The following is a 22,153-nucleotide window of genomic DNA, read 5'->3' as shown; positions in this document are numbered from 1 at the left end:
GCTGTGTTTTTCAGAGCAAGGGGTATTCTTATGTAGCATTCTTGTGGGTCTCAGGGGAGGATGTGTCCTTTGTGGAATTTTTTTTATTGTGGAATCTATCACCTCTAAGATCTGGTTGAGTTAATTAGCAAGGATTGGGGTTTTTCTTTGTAATGACTGGCAATTCTCCATATCCCTACCACCCGTCTTTGCCTCCAGATCTTTGTTTTAACAACTCATTTAATCATTTCTGCCCTTACCTCTAGTTTCTGGCCTTGGGAAGCTGACATCCTATATTTTCTACTCTTCGCTTCCATCAGTGTGCCTCGTCAAAAAAAAAAAAAAAAAAAAATTACATCAGAACAAGAGCTATACCTATTTCAATTAGGTTAGAGACATTTAGCTTAATTTTTTCGAAGCTTTGTATCCTTTCACTCACAGCCTTCAGTTGTAGACACCAAAAATCTGTATTTCATTTTATCTGGTTCCTTGACCTTTGATGGCAGATTGGGAAAAACAGGTTCTTACGTGGCTGCTTCGCAAAGCAGGATGGCTGTGCTCTGATTCAAAGTTCAAGGAGAGGATGTTCTGTCTGCTAGAACAGGCAGTGACCTAGCAGAACATTCACAACTCTGATACATGTGTAGTTTATTTAAATCTTTTGCTATTTTTAGTTGTTATTATAAACAAATAATATTCTAATTCATGTATTCTTTGTTCAATGTTTTGGAATTTGTCATCTGCTTTTACTGTTCAATTTCCCAAGCCATTCATGTGATAAATTTCTTTATACCATCTCTAAATGTTTATCATTACGTAAGAGGTAAAGCACAAAATGTGAGTGAAATTCTTATGAGTTACTCAACTGGGTCTTCTGAGGACTTATCCTATCCAGGGCCATTATTTTTTTCCTCCACCCACTTGGACTTGAGCCCTTAATTTAAACAAGTATTTCTGTTTGTCGAACTATAAAGTCTGTGGTAGTGGAGGGATCTACCAGTGATCCCAGGAGCAGTTCTGAGATTCACAGGTTGACTTGATAGCCCTGCTTCACAGCCTCTGAGGCACTCCTAGAATATAAAAGGATAAAAGACCTTTATCGGTGAAAGACCTTTTTGTAATTACTTTTTCTTCTCTTTCTTTTGCAGCTAATAAAAATTAGAAATATGACACATTAGTGGAATCTTTATTAGATTCCTTAACTTTATTAAGATTTAAGAGAATGACTTTATAAGTATCTAGAAAACTACTGCATTCAGACTTAAAAAAAATTATCATCTCCTTCGATGATAAATTTCTGTTCTAGTAGGTGCTGAGTATTTTCTGCTTGTTTTGCCAACGGGGCTGTTTAGTTGCTATAGTCTAGAAATGCCGCACTTTTGTCTTTCTGTATGACATCCAAAGGTTTGGTTACTGAGGCAGGTGACTCCTTATTCTTGGATCATATAATTTATATTGCTTCTAAACCATTTCTTCTTCTTCTTTTTTTAACAGGGCTTGAAGCAGTAAAAGAAGTCAACAGATTCAAATAGAAATCTGGTGCGCAAGGCTGATCGGAACATTTACACTAAAGAGGTAGTGAGTGATTCCTCGTAGGTCAATAGGCTGCTGAAACTAGCAATTTTACACCATCTCCTCATAGCATGGAAACAAGCAAAGCTGGAACAGTCAGGTATGTTGTTCCCTGTGCAACCTTCTTCTTCCCCAAACCAGGTGTTGCACCACTCCACATTTGTAAGATTGCGCCTTAGATTGAAAGGAGCTACTCATAGAAGTTGTTTGGCAGCCACTTCTCATAGTACAAGGCTTTGACAATGGCACTATTATGTAAAATGGTATTGAATTGGTGGTGATTTTTTAAATGAAATTATAATCCCATAATTTGACTGATCCACTCATGCGGTTCAGGAGAGGTGACAGGTGAGGTTCAATTTACACACCAAAAGGGAGATAGGCTGATAGTCTGATCCAAAGTTTCTGCTTCCTGCCACTTAGTGATCTATTTGCATACCAATACTGAGAATATGGGGAAAGGGCGAAGTTCAAATGTAGCTTTTAGATGAACAGGACTTAGGTTTGAATTTCTGATTTGGCTGGGTGGCCTTGGACAAGGGACTTAATGTCTCTGAGTCTTGGTTTCTTCAATAGTCAAATAAGCACATCTTATAGATGATGATGTTACCTAATTCCAAAAATCAGATTCCTGTGTCTGGTGGGCACTTAAAACTGTATCAATGAAATATCCATGCTTGGAGTAGAGAAGATGGAAGAAAAATTCTCGAATCCTTTGTGGTTGCAGTCAGTAGTGTTATACCTTATATAGAAAAACAGAGTGTGTGGGACAAGTAAAAGGAGGAAATGCAGGGAAACTTGTGGTTTTACAAGTTTTGATATAATCACAGTAAACAGATTCAGGTGCACCAGTAATGCCTTCTGAGTTGTATTTGCTAAGAATGAATTTTTGAATCATCACATGAGGACTAGTTCTTTTTATATAGAAGTATGAAGACCTTTTTTCTTCAGATAACTGGAGTTTTATTTTATTTTTTTAAAGATTTATTTTATTTATGCATACAAGAACTGGGGTACAGGCCGGAGGTGTGGGGGGTGAGAGGATTCACCAGAGAGAGTGGGGAGCAGAACAGCCAGATCCACTGAAATACACTCCTTCACCAATGCACCTGTGCACCATCACCTCAGTCCCCTGTGCTCCTCCCTCCTTCCTTCTGATCCCTCTCCCTCCTCCTCCCCTGCAGGATGTCTCTGGTTTACAATTGTCTGTTTGCTTTTGTTTTGTTTTGTTGTGTTCTGTATTGTTATTTTTTCCCCTGATGTCTTATTTGGTTCCCCTATATTCCTGCTGTAAGTGAAACCACCCGATATTTTTCTTTTTCCTTCTGACTTATTTTACTGAACATAATAAAATGTAAAAATTTTAAATGGACTGCAGTAGGACTTCTTGACTTTAAAAATATGTATTATTTTTAAGAAATATTAAATTCAAGTAATTATTCTAGATTCTTCAATAGCTTCCCCAAAAATGAGGTTCAGAAAAGTCACTACATAGTTTTTGCCAAACTGAGGTAGGTCCTACTGAAGGGTTTTGCACTCCTTGAAAAAAGACTTCAGCATTTTCAAAAAGAGATAACTACAAATATCTCATTTTTTTATAATAAATTTTATTTTTATATTCCCCATACAATTGCAACTCCCTTATTTTGACCCCAATCCCTCCCCTCACACCTTCTACCCCCCATAGAGTGTCTCTGGTTCATAGTTTTTTGTTGATTTTGATTTTCACTTTCTTATAGTTATTCATTTTCCTGGTCCCTTATTTAAGTTTTCTAGATTCCTGCTATGAGTGAGACCATCCGGTATTTTTCTTTTTCTTTCTGGCTTATTTCGCTGAGCATGATCCCTTCCAGCACCATCCATATTGCTGCAAATTGCATGTGTTTATCTTTTTTGAATGCTGAGTAATATTCCATGGTATATATGTACCACATCTTCTTGATCCAGTCATCTATTTTTGGGCATTTGGGTTGTTTCCAAAGCTTAGCTATTGTAAACAGTGCTGCTATAAACATAGGGGTGCAGGTGTTCTTTGGAATTGATGTTTCTGTGTCCTTTGGGTAGATACCTAGGAGTGGAATTGCTGGATCATATGGAAGCTCTATGTTTAGTAGGTCCAGAAATCTCCACACAGCTCTCCATAGTGGTTGGACCAGTTTGCACTCCCACCAACAGTGCAGAAGAGTTCCTTTTTCTCCACACCCTCGCCAACATTTGTTGTTGCTAGTTTTTTTAATATGTGCCATTCTCACTGGGGTAAGATGGTATCTCATGGTAGTTTTGATTTGCATTTCCCTGATTACAAGTGATGTTGAACATTTTTTCATATGCCTGTTGGCCATTTGCATTTCCTCTTCAGAGAAGTTTCTTTTTAGCTCTTCTGCCCATTTTTTAACTGGATTATTTTCTTTGTTGTTGTTGAGTCTCATCAGCTCTTTGCAGATTTTTGTGATCAGTCCTTTATCATTAGTGTTGGGTGCAAAAATGTTCTCCCAGTTGGTGGGGTTTCTCTTTGTTTTTGTTATTGTCTCTTTTGCTGTGCAGAAGCTCTTTAATTTGATGTAGTCCCAGCTGTTGATCTTTGCCTTCACTATCACTGCTTTGGGTGATGTGTCTGTAAAGATGTCTTTGATGTGCAAATCACGTAGTGTTTCGCCTATATTTCCTTCTATATATTTTATGGTTTCAGGTCTTATGTCTAGTTCTTTAATCCATTTTGAGTTGATTTTCGTGTATGGTGTGAGGTAGTGGTCAAGCTTCATTCTTTTGCATGTAGCGACCCAGTTTTCCCAGCACCATTTATTGAACAAACTTTCTTTCCTCCAATGCATAGTCTTTGCTCCTTTGTCAAAGATTAGTTGACCATAAATCTGTGGGTTTATTTCTGGATTTTCTATTCAATTCCATTGGTCTGTATGTCTGTTCTTGTTCCAATACCATGCAGTTTTGATGATTATGGCTTTGTAGTATAGTTTGAAGTCTGGGAGTGTGATGCCTCCATTTCCTTCTTTTTTTTTTCAGTAGAGCTTTGGCTATTCGGGGTTTTTGGTGATTCCATATGAATTTCATCAATAATTGTTCTATTTCTTTGAAGAATGACATTGAAATTTTGATTGGAATAGCATTGAATCTGTATATTGCTTTTGGTAGGATGGCCATTTTAATAATGTTTATTCTTCCAATCCATGAGCAGGGGATGTCTTTCCATTTCTTTGTGTCTTCTTCTATTTCTTTTAACAGTGTTTTATAGTTTTCTTTGTATAGGTCCTTTACCTCTTTTGTTAGATTTATTCCCAAGTATTTGATTTTTTTTGTTTCGATAATAAAAGGGATTTTTTTTTTATTTCTTCTTCAGATGTATTGTTAGTGTATAGGAAGGCTACTGATTTTTGCATGTTGATTTTGTATCCTACCACTTTACTGAACTGATTGATGAGTTGAATTAGTTTTTTCTGTGGAGTTTTTGGGGTTCTCTATGTATATTATGATATCATCAGTGAATAGTGATAGTTTGACTTCTTCTTTTCCTATTTGGATTCCTTGGATGTCTTTCTCTTGTCTTATTGCTCTGGCTAGGACTTCCAGTATTATATTGAAAAGCAGTGGTGAGAGTGGACATCCTTGTCTTGTTCCAGATCTTAATGGAATTGCTTTCAGCTTTTCACCATTGAGAATGAAGTATCATACTTCTTGACTTCAAACCATAATGGGGTAATGAAGCCAAAGGCTGTTACAGGTGACGTCCCCTGGAGGGTGGTGCAGGTGAGAATGAATAGCCTCAGATGAAATATGGAGACAGCATGGGTGAGGCTGAAGGCTCTGATAGGAAATATAAGGGACAGCAGAAGCAGCCTCTGGCATTTTTCAGCATCTTTGGCAATGATTCAGTATTTTTGGATCTTCAGTGATTTGGGGGTCAGCCATTTAAGTCCCCACCATGTTGATTTTCCAGAAGGCTGTTACAGGTCTCTGAAGCACTTGGAGAGGCTTCCAGCAGCCAACCTTAGAGAAAAGTTTAGAGGCTTTGCAGGTACTCAAGTAACTGAACCTATTCCCAACTTTGCTGCTGTTACAGCCTAATGGGGAAGGTGAAGACATGGAGCTGGGCACCCCACTTAGCTATGAGTGTGGGCCATTTGTCCAGTCATTTGGCTGCTGCAGCTGCTGTTTCCAATGCTATTTGTCTGACTACTATGCTGGCTTTTCTTGGCAAGTTCTGGTGAGGTTCTCTCATTGCGTCTTCTGCTGTCGTTCTGATACAGGGCAGCAAGGGGCACTAAAACTGGACAAGGACGTTGTCCAAATAGTTTACCAGTTACTGTCTGAGTTTTTTACCTGTGTGCACAATTGTAAGACTACTCAGGCTCAGGGCACAATAATGGGATTTATTTAACAAACCAGGAAAAAACAAAGAGTTACTGAGCCCAAAAATGGCCTTTACATCACCCGGAGCAGTGTCCAGTGTTTATCAGTCCTAAACAAAAAAAACTAAAGTGGCATCCTTTCACCACTGTGGATACAGAGCTCCTCTCCCAAACAATAGGTCATGTGTCCAAGATGGCATCTTCCTATCTCTGCCAACCTGGAGCACGAGACAGCCAGACTCTAGGCCAGGTTTCGACTCACAAAGACAACAGAAGACACAACAGGAGATGTTTATGGAATTGCCGGGACTCCCCAACACAGCACCAGACAAGTGAAACTCAAGACAGCAGCTGCAGCAGCCAAATGACCCAACAAATGGCTATGTGAATAGCTTAGCGAGGCGCCCGACTCCAGGTCTTTGCCTTCTTTGCCACGCTATATGTGCAGCAAAACCAGTAACAGTTTCAGTCAATTGGCACTTGCAAAGTCTTTGAACTTGTCCTCTCCAAGCTTGGCTGCTGGATGCCTCCCCCTTCAGAGGCATACAACAGTCTTCTGGAAAATTGGGATTGTGGGGGCTGGAATCCGCTGACCCCAAATGTTGAAGATCCAAAAACCTTGAATTCCTGAAGACTGAATAACTGAAAGACTTCTGTAGACCTTATATTTTTTATCTGTTGCCCCACCCCAAAATGTGATACTTTTTTTAGCATTTTCCCTGGGGCTATCTGTCCTCACCAGCAACCCCCTCCAGGGGCACCACCTGTAACAGTCTTTTGGCTTCAGCCACCCGTTACAGTTCTGAGTTCCATTCTGCCCTACTGTCTGATTACCACATGCTCCAGGCCCTCAGTGGCAGGAAGACACCATTTTGGGAGCGTGGCCTTTGTTCAGGAGTTCAACATCTTCAGTGGCTGGAAGATGTCATCTTAGATGCCTCTTGTTCAGGATTTCAAAACACTGGACACTGCTTTGGCAGAGGATAAACAGGTGCTTGTGGCCTCAGGGACTCTGCTTTCCTTTATTAAATAAATCACATTATTGCTCCTTAATCCTGAGTAGTTTTCCAATTGTGCACACAGGTGAAGAACTCAGATAGTGACTGGTGGTAAACTGTTTTGGCACTACCCTTGGCCAGTTTTAGTGCCCCTTATTGCCCAGTATCAAAACTATATTACATGGGAACAATAATCAAAACAAAAACAGAAACTCAGGTTAATGGAATAAAACAGAAAGCCCAGAAATAAACTCACATAAATATAGACAGTTAATCTTTGACAAAAGTGATATAGCCATACAATGGGGAGAATGCAATCAACAAATGTTGGTGAGGATGTAATAAAAAAGGAACTTTCATCTATTGTTAGTGCAAATGCAAGTTGGCACAGACTCTCATTGGTATGCAGATTTTTTTAAGAAAATATAAACAGAAATTCAGTATGATACAGCAATACCTCTATTAGGTATTTATCCTAAAAATATAAAAACTCTACATGAAAATATTTATGCATGCCTATGTACATAGCAGCACTATTCACAATTGCCAAGTCATGGAACCAATCTAAGTGTCCTTCAAAAGATGAATGGAGGGCCTCCCCGGTGGCGCAGCGGTTGAGCGCTGGGTTGAGAGGCTGCCCACAGCCTCTGCGGTACCGGTTCGATCCCCGGCTGCTCCCCGGCCACCAGAGGAGGGTCCCACATGGCGCACAGACCTCTCCTGCCGCCCGCTGCTCCCCTCAGCAGTGTACTTCGGTCCTTCTGCCTGCTCTGCTCCCCACTCTGGCTCTGGTGAATTCTCTCACCCTCCCGCGCTTCTGACTGTACCCAGTGCATGTATAAACAAACAAACAAACAAACAAATAAATAAAGCATGCCTCTATAAAAAAAAGTTATAAAAAAAAAGATGAATGGATATAGAAATTATGGAATATATACTCAATGGAATACTACACAGCCACGAAAAAGATGAAGTAGGGGCTTTGGTGGCAAAATGGGTGGATCTTGAGTGATTATCTTAAGTGAAATAAGAGGAAAGTGAAAGATATCAGATGGTTCCACCCATCTGTGGAATATAAATAAAAAAACATACATAGGCAAAAATATAACAGTAATACATCTTGGACTTACTGAAAGAATTTAAGGTTACCAGAGGGAATGGGGGAAAAGGGAAGGTATAGAAGGAATAAAAGGGGATATTTACATGGGTGGTTTTGTGGAGGGTGAATGGAACATGTGCACATATGGAAGAGCACAAATTTAATCCCAAAATGAAAATTAAAGAATTTTTTAAAAAGGCAAAACAGATTTTGTTTTTAGGAAATGTTTGAATTTTGGTGAACACAAACATTTACATATAGGATGAATTTTTTTAAGAAATTATCTTAATACCAGGTAAATGGATATTTGGATCTTGGGATAAAATTTTTAGTGACATTATACTTAGAAGGGAACAAAAATTATGTACCCTGGAAAATTTGTAGATGATGTGAAAAGTGGCTCATGAAGACACTGAGATCAAACTGCCCATAAACTGATTAGATAAAACTATTCCCTGAATTTTGAAAAAGAGAATTTCTAAATTAACATTTATATCACTTTATATGTACATTTGAAATATACTTTCTAAGTGTTTGTTTTTAAAGATTTTTTTAAAAATGATTTTGAACTAATTTTTTTTTATAGAGGCATGTTTTTATTTTTATTTATTTGTTTGTTTGTTTTGTTTTTGTTTATACAAGCACTGGGTACAGTCAGAAGCACGGGAGGGTGAGAGAATTCACCAGAGCCAGAGTGGGGAGCAGAGCAGGCAGAAGGTCCGAGGTACACTGCTGAGGGGAGCAGCGGGCGGCAGGAGAGGTCTGCGCGCCATGTGGGACCCTCCTCCGATGGCCGGGGAGCAGCCGGGGATCGAACCGGCACCACAGAGGCCGCGGGCAGCTTCGCAACCCAGCGCTCAACTGCTGCGCCACCGGGGAGGCCCCTAAAGATTTATTTTTTTATGCATACAAGGAGTGGGGTGTAAGCCAGAGCTATGGAGGGTGAGAGGATTCACCAGAGACAGAATGGGGAGCAGAACAGGCAGACTGCGTGAAATACACTGCTGAGGGGAGCAGTGGGTGAGACAGGAGAGGTCTGCTGTGCCATGTGGGTTTCTCCTTGGCCAGCCAGGGGCAGGGGATAGGAGGGATCTTACCGTGCTGCAGTGACTGTGATAGCTTAATAGCACTGTCTTTAACCCCTGCACCACCAGGGAGGCCCTACTTTCTAATCGTTATAATAGATACTTGAGTATTTCATCTACATTTCCCAAAAGTTTATATATTCAAATTGTCAAAAAAAATCCACATTTTTTGGTCTGGAAAAATTGGCACTTTATAGTTGGGCATATTCTTGTAATTAATAAAGATTTTCACTAAAACAGAACTAATTAATTTGGACAAGTTAATTGATATGTATAACGTTATATATATTTGAATTTTCTCCCTAGGAATGAAAAAGTTGTGAACTGCTTATACCAAAACCCTGACGCGCTTTTTAGACTGATTTGCTTTCCCTGGTCAGGAGGCGGCTCAGTTTATTTTGCCAATTGGGGGCAAAAAATTCATAATTCGGTGGAAGGTATGTTAGTTTTCATCACCATCTAACCAACTTATAAGGTCAGATTTCATGCACATATAGGATTTTGAAGCATGGTAAAGATTTTTTATATTGATAGGTAATCAATAATAATAGGTATTAAAGATTGCTCTTTACAATAAAGTGATGTTTATAATTTTAAAGTTAGAATTTGTTACATTTATTTTGCTATTACTATTAGACCTAGAAAAATTTGTGTATATTGAACCATCATTGCTTCCCACGGATAAATCCTGCTTGCTAGAGGAGCCTGATTCTTTCAATATGTTATCCTATTTCACATAAAATCTAAGTACCTTATAAATGCAAACTTCCATTCCCCTTCCTATACTTTTGCTGTTGTTGCCATACATTTTACTTCCAAGTAAATATTTACTGTTTTGTCTTAAATAGATCATATTTTAAAATGAGTAAAACACCTTTGGGTAAGAACCAGCATCTTCCCATAAATTGTTAAAATGACCAACACAAAGGGAAAGAGGAGAGGCCCTTTCTATACATTTCCTAGGCCTTTTAGAAAACATGGAGTTGTTCCTTTAGTCACATACATGCAAATCTACAAGAAGGATGATATGGTGACATGAAAGCAATGGGCACTGTTCACAAAGGAATGCCCCATACATGTGACCAAAGCTGGAAGAGTCTGTAATGTTTATCCAGCATGCAGTTGGCATTGTTTTAAACAAACCAGGGCAAGATTCTTGCCAAGAGAATTAATATCCATATTGAGCATATGGAGCACTCTAATTGCCAAGAAATCTTCATCTGTTCTTTCATTTCTTTGAGTTTCTTTATCATGGCAATTTTTTAAAAAAGTTTTATTTATTTATGCATACAAGAGCTGGGGTACAGGCCAGATGTGGGGGAGGGTGAGAGGATTCACCAGGGACAGAGTGGGGAACAGAACGGGCACACTGATGAAATACACTGCTGAGGGGAGCAGAGGGCGAGACAGGAGAGGTCTGCCTCGCCATGTGGGTTTCTCCCTGGCGGCCGGGGATCGAACTCGTGCTGCGGAGGCTGTGGTTTGCTTCATAGTGCAGTGCTTAACCCCTTGTGCCACCAGGGAGGCCCTATCATGGCAATTTTGACGTCTGTATCTGATGAGAAGTAAAGTTCTTCCATGTCTGTGCTTGACTTCTGGCGCTCTTGCTCTCACTCTCTCTCATTCCCTTGAGGACTCAAGGTGCCAGTATTTTTACATCTCCCCATTATTACCTTTTTAAAGTTATCTGTTCAATTGTCTTGGGGCAGAGATTCTACATTTCCAGTAGATGGTGCTGTATGTTAGGGAAAACTAATTACCTCTTTGAGGGCTAAGTTACCTTGTCTAGGGGTGAGAGATGGGCCAGGAGGAGTTAACCAGTGAACACTGTGTGTGGAGGTGTGGGTGCAGGGGCTGAGGGGGTGGGGAGACCGCTCTTGGCACTGACAGCCCTCTTCTCTGGAATTCAGACACGGGTCTACAGTCTGTGGGTACAGCTTCAGTGCAATTTTGCACTGCTTATTGACATTGCAGTGATGTTTCACAGTATGCACTGAGGCCTCCAGGGAGGTGAGGGGTTGGGGGTGTCATATTTTTCAGTGCTTTATCTTCTTCACCAGGCACCCTTTCCACCTGGTTCACTCCCACACTATCACATACATCTCCCCACATGGATTAGACCCACATTAAACAGCTTTGCCCTCCCAGCTACTACCTTGTGGGAACACAGCTATCAACCATGGATTGTGCCCAGGCTGTCCAGTGCCTCTCCCACACACCTTTGTTGTTTAGAGTTGAATTTCCTCTGTGTCATGGTCAGCATTGGTGTTGGATGTCCAGAGATGTTCTAGTTCCATCCCCTGTTATGGGATCCTCGGAGCTCAGAGTCTGGACTTCTGTAGATTATTCTGCTAGGACCAAATACGGAGCGTCCTCTGATGCCATTTCTATACCTTCTTCCTCCCAGCCCCCCATCCCACCAGTCCCATTATTTATGGTTTTTTCCTGTGAGTTTCTTCTTAGTTTCTTATGCCTACTTTCCCATTTGTCCTTTTTTTAATTGACATGTAGACAGTCTTTGTATATGCCAGCCTCTTTGTATGTTTTGTGGTTTAAAATGTCTTTCTCACTTCTTTCTTTTTTATGTGTTGCCTTTTGAGTCACAAAAGTTTAAAATTTTAATTTAGTCAAGTTTATCACTCTTAAAGTTTGTACGTTTAAATGACTTGTTTTGAAGAGTCTCCCCTACCCCTAACTCACAAAATTATTATTTATTTTCAACAATTTTTTTAAAGATTTATTTATTTATACATACAAGAACTGGGGTACAGGCCAAGTTTTGAGGGGTGAGAGGATTCACCAGAGACAAAGTGGGGAACAGAACAGGTAGATGACTGAAATACTCTGCTGAGGGGAGCAGTGGGCGAGCCAGGAGAGGTCTGCTGCGCCATGTGGGTCACCTCCCTGGCAGGGGATCGAACTTGTGCTGTAGTGGCTGTGGTGAGCTTCACAGGTTGTGTCTTAACCCCTTGTACCACCAAGGAAGCCCTATTATCAACAATTCTTAAGCTTTTTTTTTTTTTTTAAAGATTTATTTATTTATTTATGCAAGCACTGGCTACAGTCAGAAACGCCGGAGGGTGAGAGAATCCACCAGAGCCAGAGTGGAGAGCAGAACAGGCAGACTGACGAAGTACACTGCTGAGGGGAGCAGCGGGTGGCAGGAGAGGTCTGCGCGCCATGTGGGACCCTCGCCAGTGGCCGGGGATCAAAATGGTGCTGCAGAGGCTGTGGGCAGCCTCGCAACCCAGTGCTCAACCGCTGCGCCACCCAGGAGGCCCTTAAGCATTTTTTCATCTGACTTTTACATAAGGTGTGAGCTAGATATCCAATTTTCTAAAAGTGATCTATAAATTCACCAAATTGACTTAGTAACATTCATTGAGAGGTTTATATGTCTCAGATTTTAAATGTCAGCTCAGTTATAAATTTGAGTTTCCTCTTATATGCAATCTTATTTCTGGTATCTCTCTTCTGTTCCATTGGTCTTTCTGCCTCTCTCCATGCCAATATCAAACTATTTTCATTATGAAAACATGGCAGTCTCGGAGTAATTGGAATTTCTCCTCAGTGTCTTCGTGGAAAAATGACCGTGAGTCTATTTTGTTCAGGGCTACTGAATGATACTGGATTCTGGTTTTCTTTTTTGGAATGGTTTTGTCTTGTTTGGATATCATGGGAGTGATGGACTCATAAAGTGAGTGGGGAAGCTTTTCCTCCTTTTCTATTTTCTGGAAGAACTATAGAATTTATATAATTACTTCCTGAAGTGTTGAGAACATTGGCAAGGAAAGTAATTTGGATTTTGAGTTTTCTGAGTGCAACAATTTTAACTATAAATTCAGTGTAATTAATAGGACTATTCAAGTAACATGTACTTTTAAAATAATTAATAAACTTTATTTTAGTATGGGTTTAGATTTAAAGAATAATTGAGCAGATATTGCAGAGTTCCCATATATCCCCCCCTTCAGTTTTCCCTATTATTACCCTCTAGTATTAGCGTGGTATGCATGTTATAATTGATAAACCAGAACTGATACATTATTAACTACCTGATACAGTTTACATTAAGGTTCATTCTTTGTGTTGCTCAGTTTTATGAATTTTTGTCAACTGCAAAAAGACATGAATCCATTATTACATTTTTTAAAAGATTTATTTATTTATGTACACAAGAACTGGGATACAGGCCAGAGGTATGTGGGGGGAAGCGGTGAGAGGATTCACCTGAGACAGAGTGGGGAACAGAACAGGCAGACTGACTGAAATACACTGCTGAGGGGTGCAGCGGTCTAGTCAGGAGAGGTCTGCTGTGCCATGTGGGTAGCTCCTTGGCAGGGGAATCCAACCCGTGCTGCAGTAGCTGCAGATAGCTTCATCGTGCCTTAACGATGTGCCACCAGAGACCCCATTATTATAATCTGATGCAGAATTAGTTTGTTACTCAAAAAGTCACCTGTGCTTTACCTATTCATCCCTCCACTCTCTATTCTGAAATCACTGGCACCTTTCTACTGTCTGTAGTTTTGCCTCTTCCAGAATGTCATATAGTTAGAATCACATAGAATGTCATACAGCTGGAATCACACATACATACATACATACATACATACATACATATGATTTCTACTTAGCAACATGCAGTTAAGTTTCTCCTCTACTTTTCAGTTTTTTAATGCCTTTCTTTTCATTGCTGAAAAATGTTTCATTCTATGAATACACCAGTTTAATTGTTCACTCAAGGAGGTCTTGATTACTTCTAATTTGGAGATGATATAATTAAAGATGCTATAAACAATGATGTGAAAGTTTTTGTTGCATGCTAGGGCTTCAGTTTTCACTCATTTGGGTAAATATTAAGGAGCACAACTGCTGAATTGTACAGTCAGTAAATTACTAGTTTTCAGATAAACTGCCTAAATGTCTTCCAAAATAACTGCACCATACTGCATTTTCACCACCCGTGGATGAGCATTCCTGTTGCTCTCCATCTGAGTCAGTATTTGATTATGCTAACATGCCATCTTCTTTGCTGCAGTGTTTGTTCAGATCTTTTGCCCATGGACTGTTAGTTTTCTTATTAATGAGCTTTAAGAGTTCTTTGAATTTTGTCAGATGTGTTTTGCAATATTTACTTCCATTTGGTGGCTTTTTTTTTTTCATTCTCTTAAAAGGCTCTGTAGCAAAATGGATGTTTTTAAATATTAATAAAATCCAACTTATTAATTTTTTCTTTCATAAATCATGCAGTTGTTAAATGTAAGAACTCATTGCGAAAAACAAGTTTACATAAATTTCTCCTATGTTATCGTCTAGAAGTGTTAAGGTTTTGTATTTGTGGTCCATTTGAGTCAGTTTTTGTGGAAGGTATATAAGGACTATGTCAAGATATTTATTTTTTGCATATAGATGTGTAATCTTTTTAATCAGAAAATTCTAAGCTTTTATTTCACCAGATTTGACTGTTACCATTTTTTTTGTGTGTGAAATTATTCACATGTTGATACATATGCTCTTTTTTCATCACCATATCTTACTGTGTGCACCCATTAACTTGTGGTTCTCAATCTTCAGTGCATGCCATAAGACTTGCAGGAAGAGAATCTCGACTTGACGAACCTTTTGCAAATGACATGAACCAGGTACTTGATGAAATTGTTTGTGCTTTGCTGCCAATTCTCCAGGATAAACCATTTGCGTTTTTTGGCCACAGGTATTTATAATCTATTTTAAAAGATATTTGAGGATGTTTCTTTAATTATAAACCCGTGGTTAATGTTCTTTTAATTTTATGATACGCACACTTTTGTATTGGTTACATAACTTCATCACTGCTTGAAGGGATGATCGACTCAATACAGTTATTCTCCAACTAGAAAGTCAGACTGAAAGAAATTGTGCAACAGGGACCATAGAACCATAACTTCCAGGTGGTATGATTAATTGAAACTTTGCTTGAAGGAGTGTGAAAATCCTGGGCCTTTCTTGGCTTCTTCTCTTTAGAAAACAGGCTCAAGCTAATGGGTACTTATGACCAGTCACACTCTTACAATTGCCGTTTGTATAGTAATTACACATTCTTTTCAAAATGTCACCTTAGCTTTGTAGGAAATGTATTGTTCCTTTCAAGTACAAATATGTGCTTATGTAAGCGACTTTAGTAATAAGAACAGATATAAACTAAGACTAGGATGAAAAGATTGTCTCTAAAGAAGAGGAATGTAAAATGTAATATTCATAAGCTTTTGAATATGTCTACATGACAGATGTGTTTCTAAGTGTACTGTATATTTTAAGCAGAAATCTTTTTATTCCTGGTTGGTTTGTATACAGCACACTAAATGGATGGAGTGAACAAGTCATTATGTATGAATTGCTTTGTCTTTATGGTAAAAACAACTAATAAATGCATAAGCATTAAAAAAAAATTACACATTCTTTTCTTCTGGGCAAAAATGAAGACTTATAAACTCAGGACTCTAGCAGCAATTTATATTCCATTTTATTTTTAAAATTATATATATTATGTTTCTTAAACTAGAGTGTATAATTTTGAGGTTGGATCATAAAGCCTGGATTACCTGCCTATTACTTGGTAGGTAAAATCCTCAGGTTTCTGAATTGATTTTCTCATCTACAAGGCTAACTTACTAAGAGTCCCTACTAGTGAAGATTAAATGAATAATGATCATAAATGACTGGTGCATTGTCTAGAATACATTTTGGTTACTGAAAATGTAATATCTATGGATATAGTCAACAAAAATATAATATCTATGGATATAGATGTAATAAATAAAATGTAATATCTATGGATATAGTCAACAAAAAAATGAAAAATAAAAAGTATCCATCATCACATTACCCAAATAATAGCACTTCAAAGTTTCATGTGGTCCTAGAGCATTTTAACATGATGAGGTTCTATTTTATATGTTTACCTACCTTTTCTTCCCCACTTATTACTCTGGGACATCTTTTATATTTTTACATGTACACTGCATCATGACTTGTTTTATTAATCTTCTTTTGTAGACTTAAGAGTTATTTTTATCTTTTTCTGTTATAAACAACACATCAATGAACATTCTTGTAGAAAATTTAGGATGCATCCTTTAGAAATTTCTTAGGCTAAATTCCCAGAATTTCAGCTAAATGATATGCACAAAGTTCTTGATAGATATTTTCAAATTACTCACAATTTATACTCCATCAGCAGTGAATAAGGAACTAAATTTCCCCTTCCCCCCCCCCTCAAATATATAAATACACATTTTCCAAATGTTGGTCTACATAATGTCTATCAACTTTTTAGTGCCAGCTCTCCATTTTATACTTTTAAAAAACATTGAGAACCTCAATGAACTTTTTAAATATATATTTTGCATATATGTAATGCATCTGTCCATATTTACCATATTGAAAAACTAGGAAATTTTAAATATATTTAACTTACCTTAAAATAACATTAATAACCCAATTACATGCTGACATAAACATACATTTTTATGTAAAGGACTACTGTAGGGTAAGTCAATGATATCAGGCTTTTCTGCCCTCCCGCCATTAGGATTGATGATGGATCCCTGCGGTCCTGAATGCATGCCTGATGGTAGACACCTGGAATAGGGTGTGGGCATATGTAGATGGGATTCACCTGGGCTCATACTGCATTAATAAGGATGGTGTCATGGGGACGCCAGCAACAGAACGAACAGGAGAGCAGAGAACCACAAGAAGAACCACAATAGAAGCAGAGCAGAGAAGCAGAAGCAGAACCACTAGAGCAGCAGAGAACAAGGCCACCAGAGAAGGCCGGAGAGCCCAGATAGAGTGAAGGCTTGCTGGGGGCTGGGAGGCCTGCCAGCCTCCCGGCTCCCCAGCACCCCTCCTGCCATGTACCTGGTAAATCACAATAAAAGCCTGAAAAGCCACCGAGGGCTCCAGGACTCTCTCCTCCTTTACTCCGTCTGCTCGAATCATAGAGATCCTGCACTGTGCCCTTCCTGCCCCTTGCAACTGCTTAAAAAAAAAAAAAAAAAAAAAAAAGTGGCATTGTTTTTAAACCTTTGCAAATCTTTTAAATGAATGGATTGATAGAAAGCAGCTGGATTCTCATTTCTGCTTCTGTATTCAGACTGTTATATATCCCATGTCTAGTAGCTCCTGGAAAGCTCAACTATACACTCATAAGAGAATAAAAAGTCAAATAATATCTAGTACTATCCTAGAAATAACTTGAACCTCATGGGCTACCTGAAAGTGTCTCAGGAATTCCTGAATGTCCCTAGACCACACTTGGAGAACTGCTGATACTTAACTACCAAGGACATACTGAGATGAAATCTTCAAGGGAGAAAAGGAAAATTAAATTAATTTCAAGACACTATAGAAATCAGTACTAAATCTTAGACTGAATTATCTACGACATCTTGAAACACTTTATGTTGATATACATAATTGAAAATATACCTTTTACAAATAAATTGGAGTATTATTCAACCTTTGCTTTTCTTTTAACTATTTCATGACCATTCCTGTGCTTTCTATGATACTAGTTCTTATCAACTTTTGATGGATTAACAATGAGTATTCCTGAACTGTTACTTTTTTTCTTTCCCAAATTCAGTTTGGGATCCTATATTTCTTTTATGACTGCATTATACCTAAAAGAAAAATACAAGCTACAACCAGTACATCTCTTTGTGTCAAGTGCAGTTCCTCCTCATGTAAGTAAATTCATTCTCCTTAGGGAGGGGTGGGGGAGAGCAAGGAAATGGAGGGCATGTAGGGTGGTGGGCCAAGTTCTTATTTTCCTATGCAGTGAAGATGTAGAAATACTACTGGCTAAGAGGTGAGCGGGGGAAGTTCGCCCACGCCAGACCCCCTCTGGCCTGCAGTCCAAGCCCAGAGGGGAGCAGGAACCCACCGCCGGGGCAGACCAGGCGCACAGGGGAGTGTGTCCCTACATCGGCATTTTAGAACAGGGACCTTTCTCCAGTAAAGACTGCTTGAAACTGACAGATGACTCCTGGAAGAACCAGAGGGGAACAGAGAAGCCCACCCAAGATGCCGGCCAGTCCCAACAACACACTGTCCCAACGCATACGGCAAATTAGAAAACAGACAGTAGGGAAGAGAAGAACCACACGCAACCTAGCAACTCTCCAGAGAAAAAGCACACCACAAAAAGAAAGCCAGCCCCCAGATTGCAAAGACAATAACTTGGAAGAATTTCTGAGCCTTCCAGAAAGAGAATTTAAAATTGCCGTGATTAAAAAACTGACAGAAGTCATAAAGGAAAACAATGATAAGGGAAAAATAATCAACGATCAGAAGAATGCAATTGAGTCCCTAGAGAGGGAAAACAATGGTCAGAAGAAAGAAATTGAGTCCCTAAAGAGGGAAATAAAAGAAATGCAGGAGATCAAAGAATTAATGGAAGAACTAAAGAATTCTGGGAAAAGCAATGAAAGCAGAATAGATGAAATGGAAGAACGAATAAGTAATCTTGAAGACATAGAAATAAAAAGAACCAAAACAGAAAAGGAAAGAGAAGTACGAAGGAAAAAGAACGAAGAAAGACTTCGGGAACTATCTGACTCCATGAGGAAAGGAAATATAAGAGTTATAGGAATACCAGAAGGAGAGGAGAGAGATGTAGGAACAGAGAAAATATTCAAAGAGATAATTGAAGAGAACTTCCCAAATGTGAAGAAGGAGCTGAAAATTGATATACAAGAAGCAAGAAGAACACCAAACTTCCACGACGAAAGGAAAAATACAGCAAGACACATAATAGTAAAGCTCCCAAGAATCCAGGACAAGGAAAAAATAATGAAGCTGGCAAGAGGGAAGAAACAGATAACATTCAAAGGAAAACCAATCAGGCTGACATCAGACTTCTCCGAAGAAACACTACGGGCAAGGAGAGAGTGGAGGGACATAGTCAACAGACTCCAAGAAAACAGATGCCAACCAAGAATACTCTATCCCGCAAAGCTCTCCTTCCTCTTTGAAGAAAGAATATGGACCTTTCCAGACAAACAGAAACTCCGGAATTTCATTGCAACTAAACCCCCACTCCAAAAAATACTACAAGGAGTCCTAAAGCCAGAACCTCAGAGGGACGAATAACAATGAAAGAAGGCCAAAAAAAAAAGTTATTAAAAGAATAAATAAATAAAATCAAAGGAAAGACAAACACAATGGCAAATACAGATGTTAACATATCAATAATAACTCTGAATGTAAATGGACTAAACTCTTCAATAAAAAGACACAGAGTTGCAGCCTGGATTAAGAAACAAAACCCAACCTTTTGCTGTCTCCAGGAAACACATTTAGCTACAAAAGATAAAAATAGGCTCAAAGTTAAAGGATGGAAAACAATCCTACAAGCAAATGGACCAAAAAAGAAAGCAGGAACAGCTATACTTATATCAGATAAAACAGATTTCAAACTCAAAAAGATAAAAAGAGACCCCAAGGGTCACTACATTATGATCAAGGGGACAATACTTCAAGAAGAAATAACACTCATTAACATATACTCACCAAACGAAGGAGCACCAAAATATATCAGACAACTGTTGTCCTCTCTGAAAACAGACATCAGAGAAAACACATACGTAGTGGGAGACTTCAACACACCACTATCAACAATGGATAGATCAACAAGACAAAAAATAAGTAAAGAAACTAAAGCTCTAAATAAGGACCTAGAGCAATTGGGCTTAACAGACATCTATAGAACACTAAACCCCAAAAAAACGGAGTACACATTTTTCTCAAGCGCACACGGATCATTCTCCAGGATCGATCACATACTGGGGCACAAGACAAACATCAACAGATACACCAAGATTGAAATCATATCAACCATCTTTTCTGACCATGAAGGCATCAAACTAGAAATAAACCATAAAAAGAAGGCAAGGAACTTTCCTACCTCATGGAGATTAAAAACCACACTACTGGAAGACCATTGGACTAATGAGGAGATCAAAGAAGAAATTAAAAAATTTTTTGAATTGAACGACAAGGAGGACACCAATATCCTAAATGTATGGGATGCAGCAAAAGCAGTAATAAGAGGAAAATATATAGCAATAGAAGCTCACATCAAGAAACAAGAAAGAACGCAAAGAAACAACCTAATCTCGAAGCTCAAAGATCTAGAAAAAGAACAACAAAAAAACCCCAAAACCAGTAGAAGAAAAGAAATAATAAAAACCAAAGCAGAAATAAATGAAATTGAAACTAAAAAAACAATCCAAAAGATCAATGAAACCAAGAGCTGGTTCTTTGAAAAAATCAATAAAATAGACAAACCCCTAGCCAGGCTCACAAAGGAAAAAAGGGAGAAAGCACAAATAAACAGGATCATCAATGAAAGAGGAGAAATCACAACGGACACAGCAGAAATCAAAAGAATAATCAGTAACTACTATGAACAGTTATATGGAAACAAGTTCAACAATCTAGAGGAGATGGACAAATTCCTACAACTCTACAATCACCCAAAGCTAGATAAAGAAGAAATAGAACACCTAAACAGACCAATTACAATTAGCGAAATTGAAATGGTAATAAAAAACCTCCCCAAAAACAAAAGCCCAGGACCTGATGGATTTACAAATGAATTCTACCAAACATTCAGAGACGAATTAGTGCCTATCCTTCACAAACTCTTCCAAAAAATTGAGAAGGAAGGGACAATACCAAACACGTTTTATGAAGCCAACATTACACTAATACCAAAACCGAACAAGGACAACACAAAAAAGGAAAACTACAGGCCAATCTCCCTAATGAACACTGATGCAAAAATCCTCAATAAAATTTTAGCTATCAGAATCCAACAATGTATCCATAAGATAATTCACCACGACCAAGTTGGATTCATTCCAGGGGCACAAGGATGGTTTAACATCCGAAAATCAATCAACGTTATCCAACACATCAACAAAAAGAAATATAAAAACCATATGATAATATCAATAGATGCTGAGAAAGCTTTCGACAAAGTGCAACACCCATTCATGATAAAAGCCCTTGAAATTCTTGGGATACAAGGAACATACCTCAACATCATAAAGGCCATCTATGACAAGCCAACAGCCAGTATCATTCTCAATGGTGAAAAGCTGAAAGCAATTCCATTAAGATCTGGAACAAGACAAGGATGTCCACTCTCACCATTGCTTTTCAATATAATACTGGAAGTCCTAGCCAGGGCAATAAGACAAGAGAAAGACATCCAAGGAATCCAAATAGGAAAAGAAGAAGTCAAACTATCACTATTTGCAGACGATATGATATTATATATAGAGAACCCCAAAAACTCCACAGAAAAGCTAATTCAACTCATCAATCAGTTCAGTAAAGTGGCAGGATACAAAATCAACACGCAAAAGTCAGTAGCCTTCCTATACACAAACAATAAATCTGAAGAAGAAGAAATCAAAAAGACCATCCCTTTTGTTATTGAAACAAAAAAAATCAAATATTTGGGAATAAATCTAACAAAAGAGGTAAAGGACCTATACAAAGAAAACTATAAAACACTGTTAAAAGAAATAGAAGAAGACACAAAGAAATGGAGAGACATCCCCTGCTCATGGATTGGAAGAATAAACATTATTAAAATGGCCATCCTTCCAAAAGCAATATACAGATTCAATGCTATTCCAATCAAAATTTCAATGTCATTCTTCAAAGAAATAGAACAATTATTGATGAAATTCATATGGAATCACAAAAAACCCCGAATAGCCAAAGCTCTCCTGAAAAAAAAAGAAGGGAATGGAGGCATCAGACTCCCAGACTTCAAACTATACTACAAAGCCATAATCATCAAAACTGCATGGTATTGGAACAAGAACAGACATACAGACCAATGGAATCGAATAGAAAATCCAGAAATAAACCCACAGATTTATGGTCAACTAATCTTTGACAAAGGAGCAAAGAATATGCATTGGAGCAAAGAAAGTTTGTTCAATAAATGGTGCTGGGAAAACTGGGTCGCTACATGCAAAAGAATGAAGC

General features: G+C 38.5%; 1 protein-coding gene across 1 annotated transcript in view; it reads left to right on the top strand.

The window, feature by feature from the left end:
• Window positions 1–1,622: 1,622 nt before the first annotated feature.
• OLAH (oleoyl-ACP hydrolase) overlaps window positions 1,623–22,153 on the top strand; it is a gene marked incomplete at both ends in the record, with an annotated part of 28,221 nt that continues 7,690 nt past the window's right edge. Inside the window, 4 exons of the mRNA XM_084254016.1 lie at window positions 1,623–1,651; window positions 9,404–9,534; window positions 14,675–14,813; window positions 17,730–17,829. Coding sequence (XP_084110142.1) covers window positions 1,623–1,651; window positions 9,404–9,534; window positions 14,675–14,813; window positions 17,730–17,829 — 399 coding nt within the window. The remainder of the gene's footprint in view (window positions 1,652–9,403; window positions 9,535–14,674; window positions 14,814–17,729; window positions 17,830–22,153) is intronic.

Source organism: Talpa europaea, assembly GCF_964194135.1.
Source record: "Talpa europaea genome assembly, chromosome: 14".
Classification (NCBI taxonomy): domain Eukaryota; kingdom Metazoa; phylum Chordata; class Mammalia; order Eulipotyphla; family Talpidae; genus Talpa; species Talpa europaea.
Note: the sequence above shows the minus strand (reverse complement) of the source record. Positions and strands in the feature narration are given on the sequence as shown.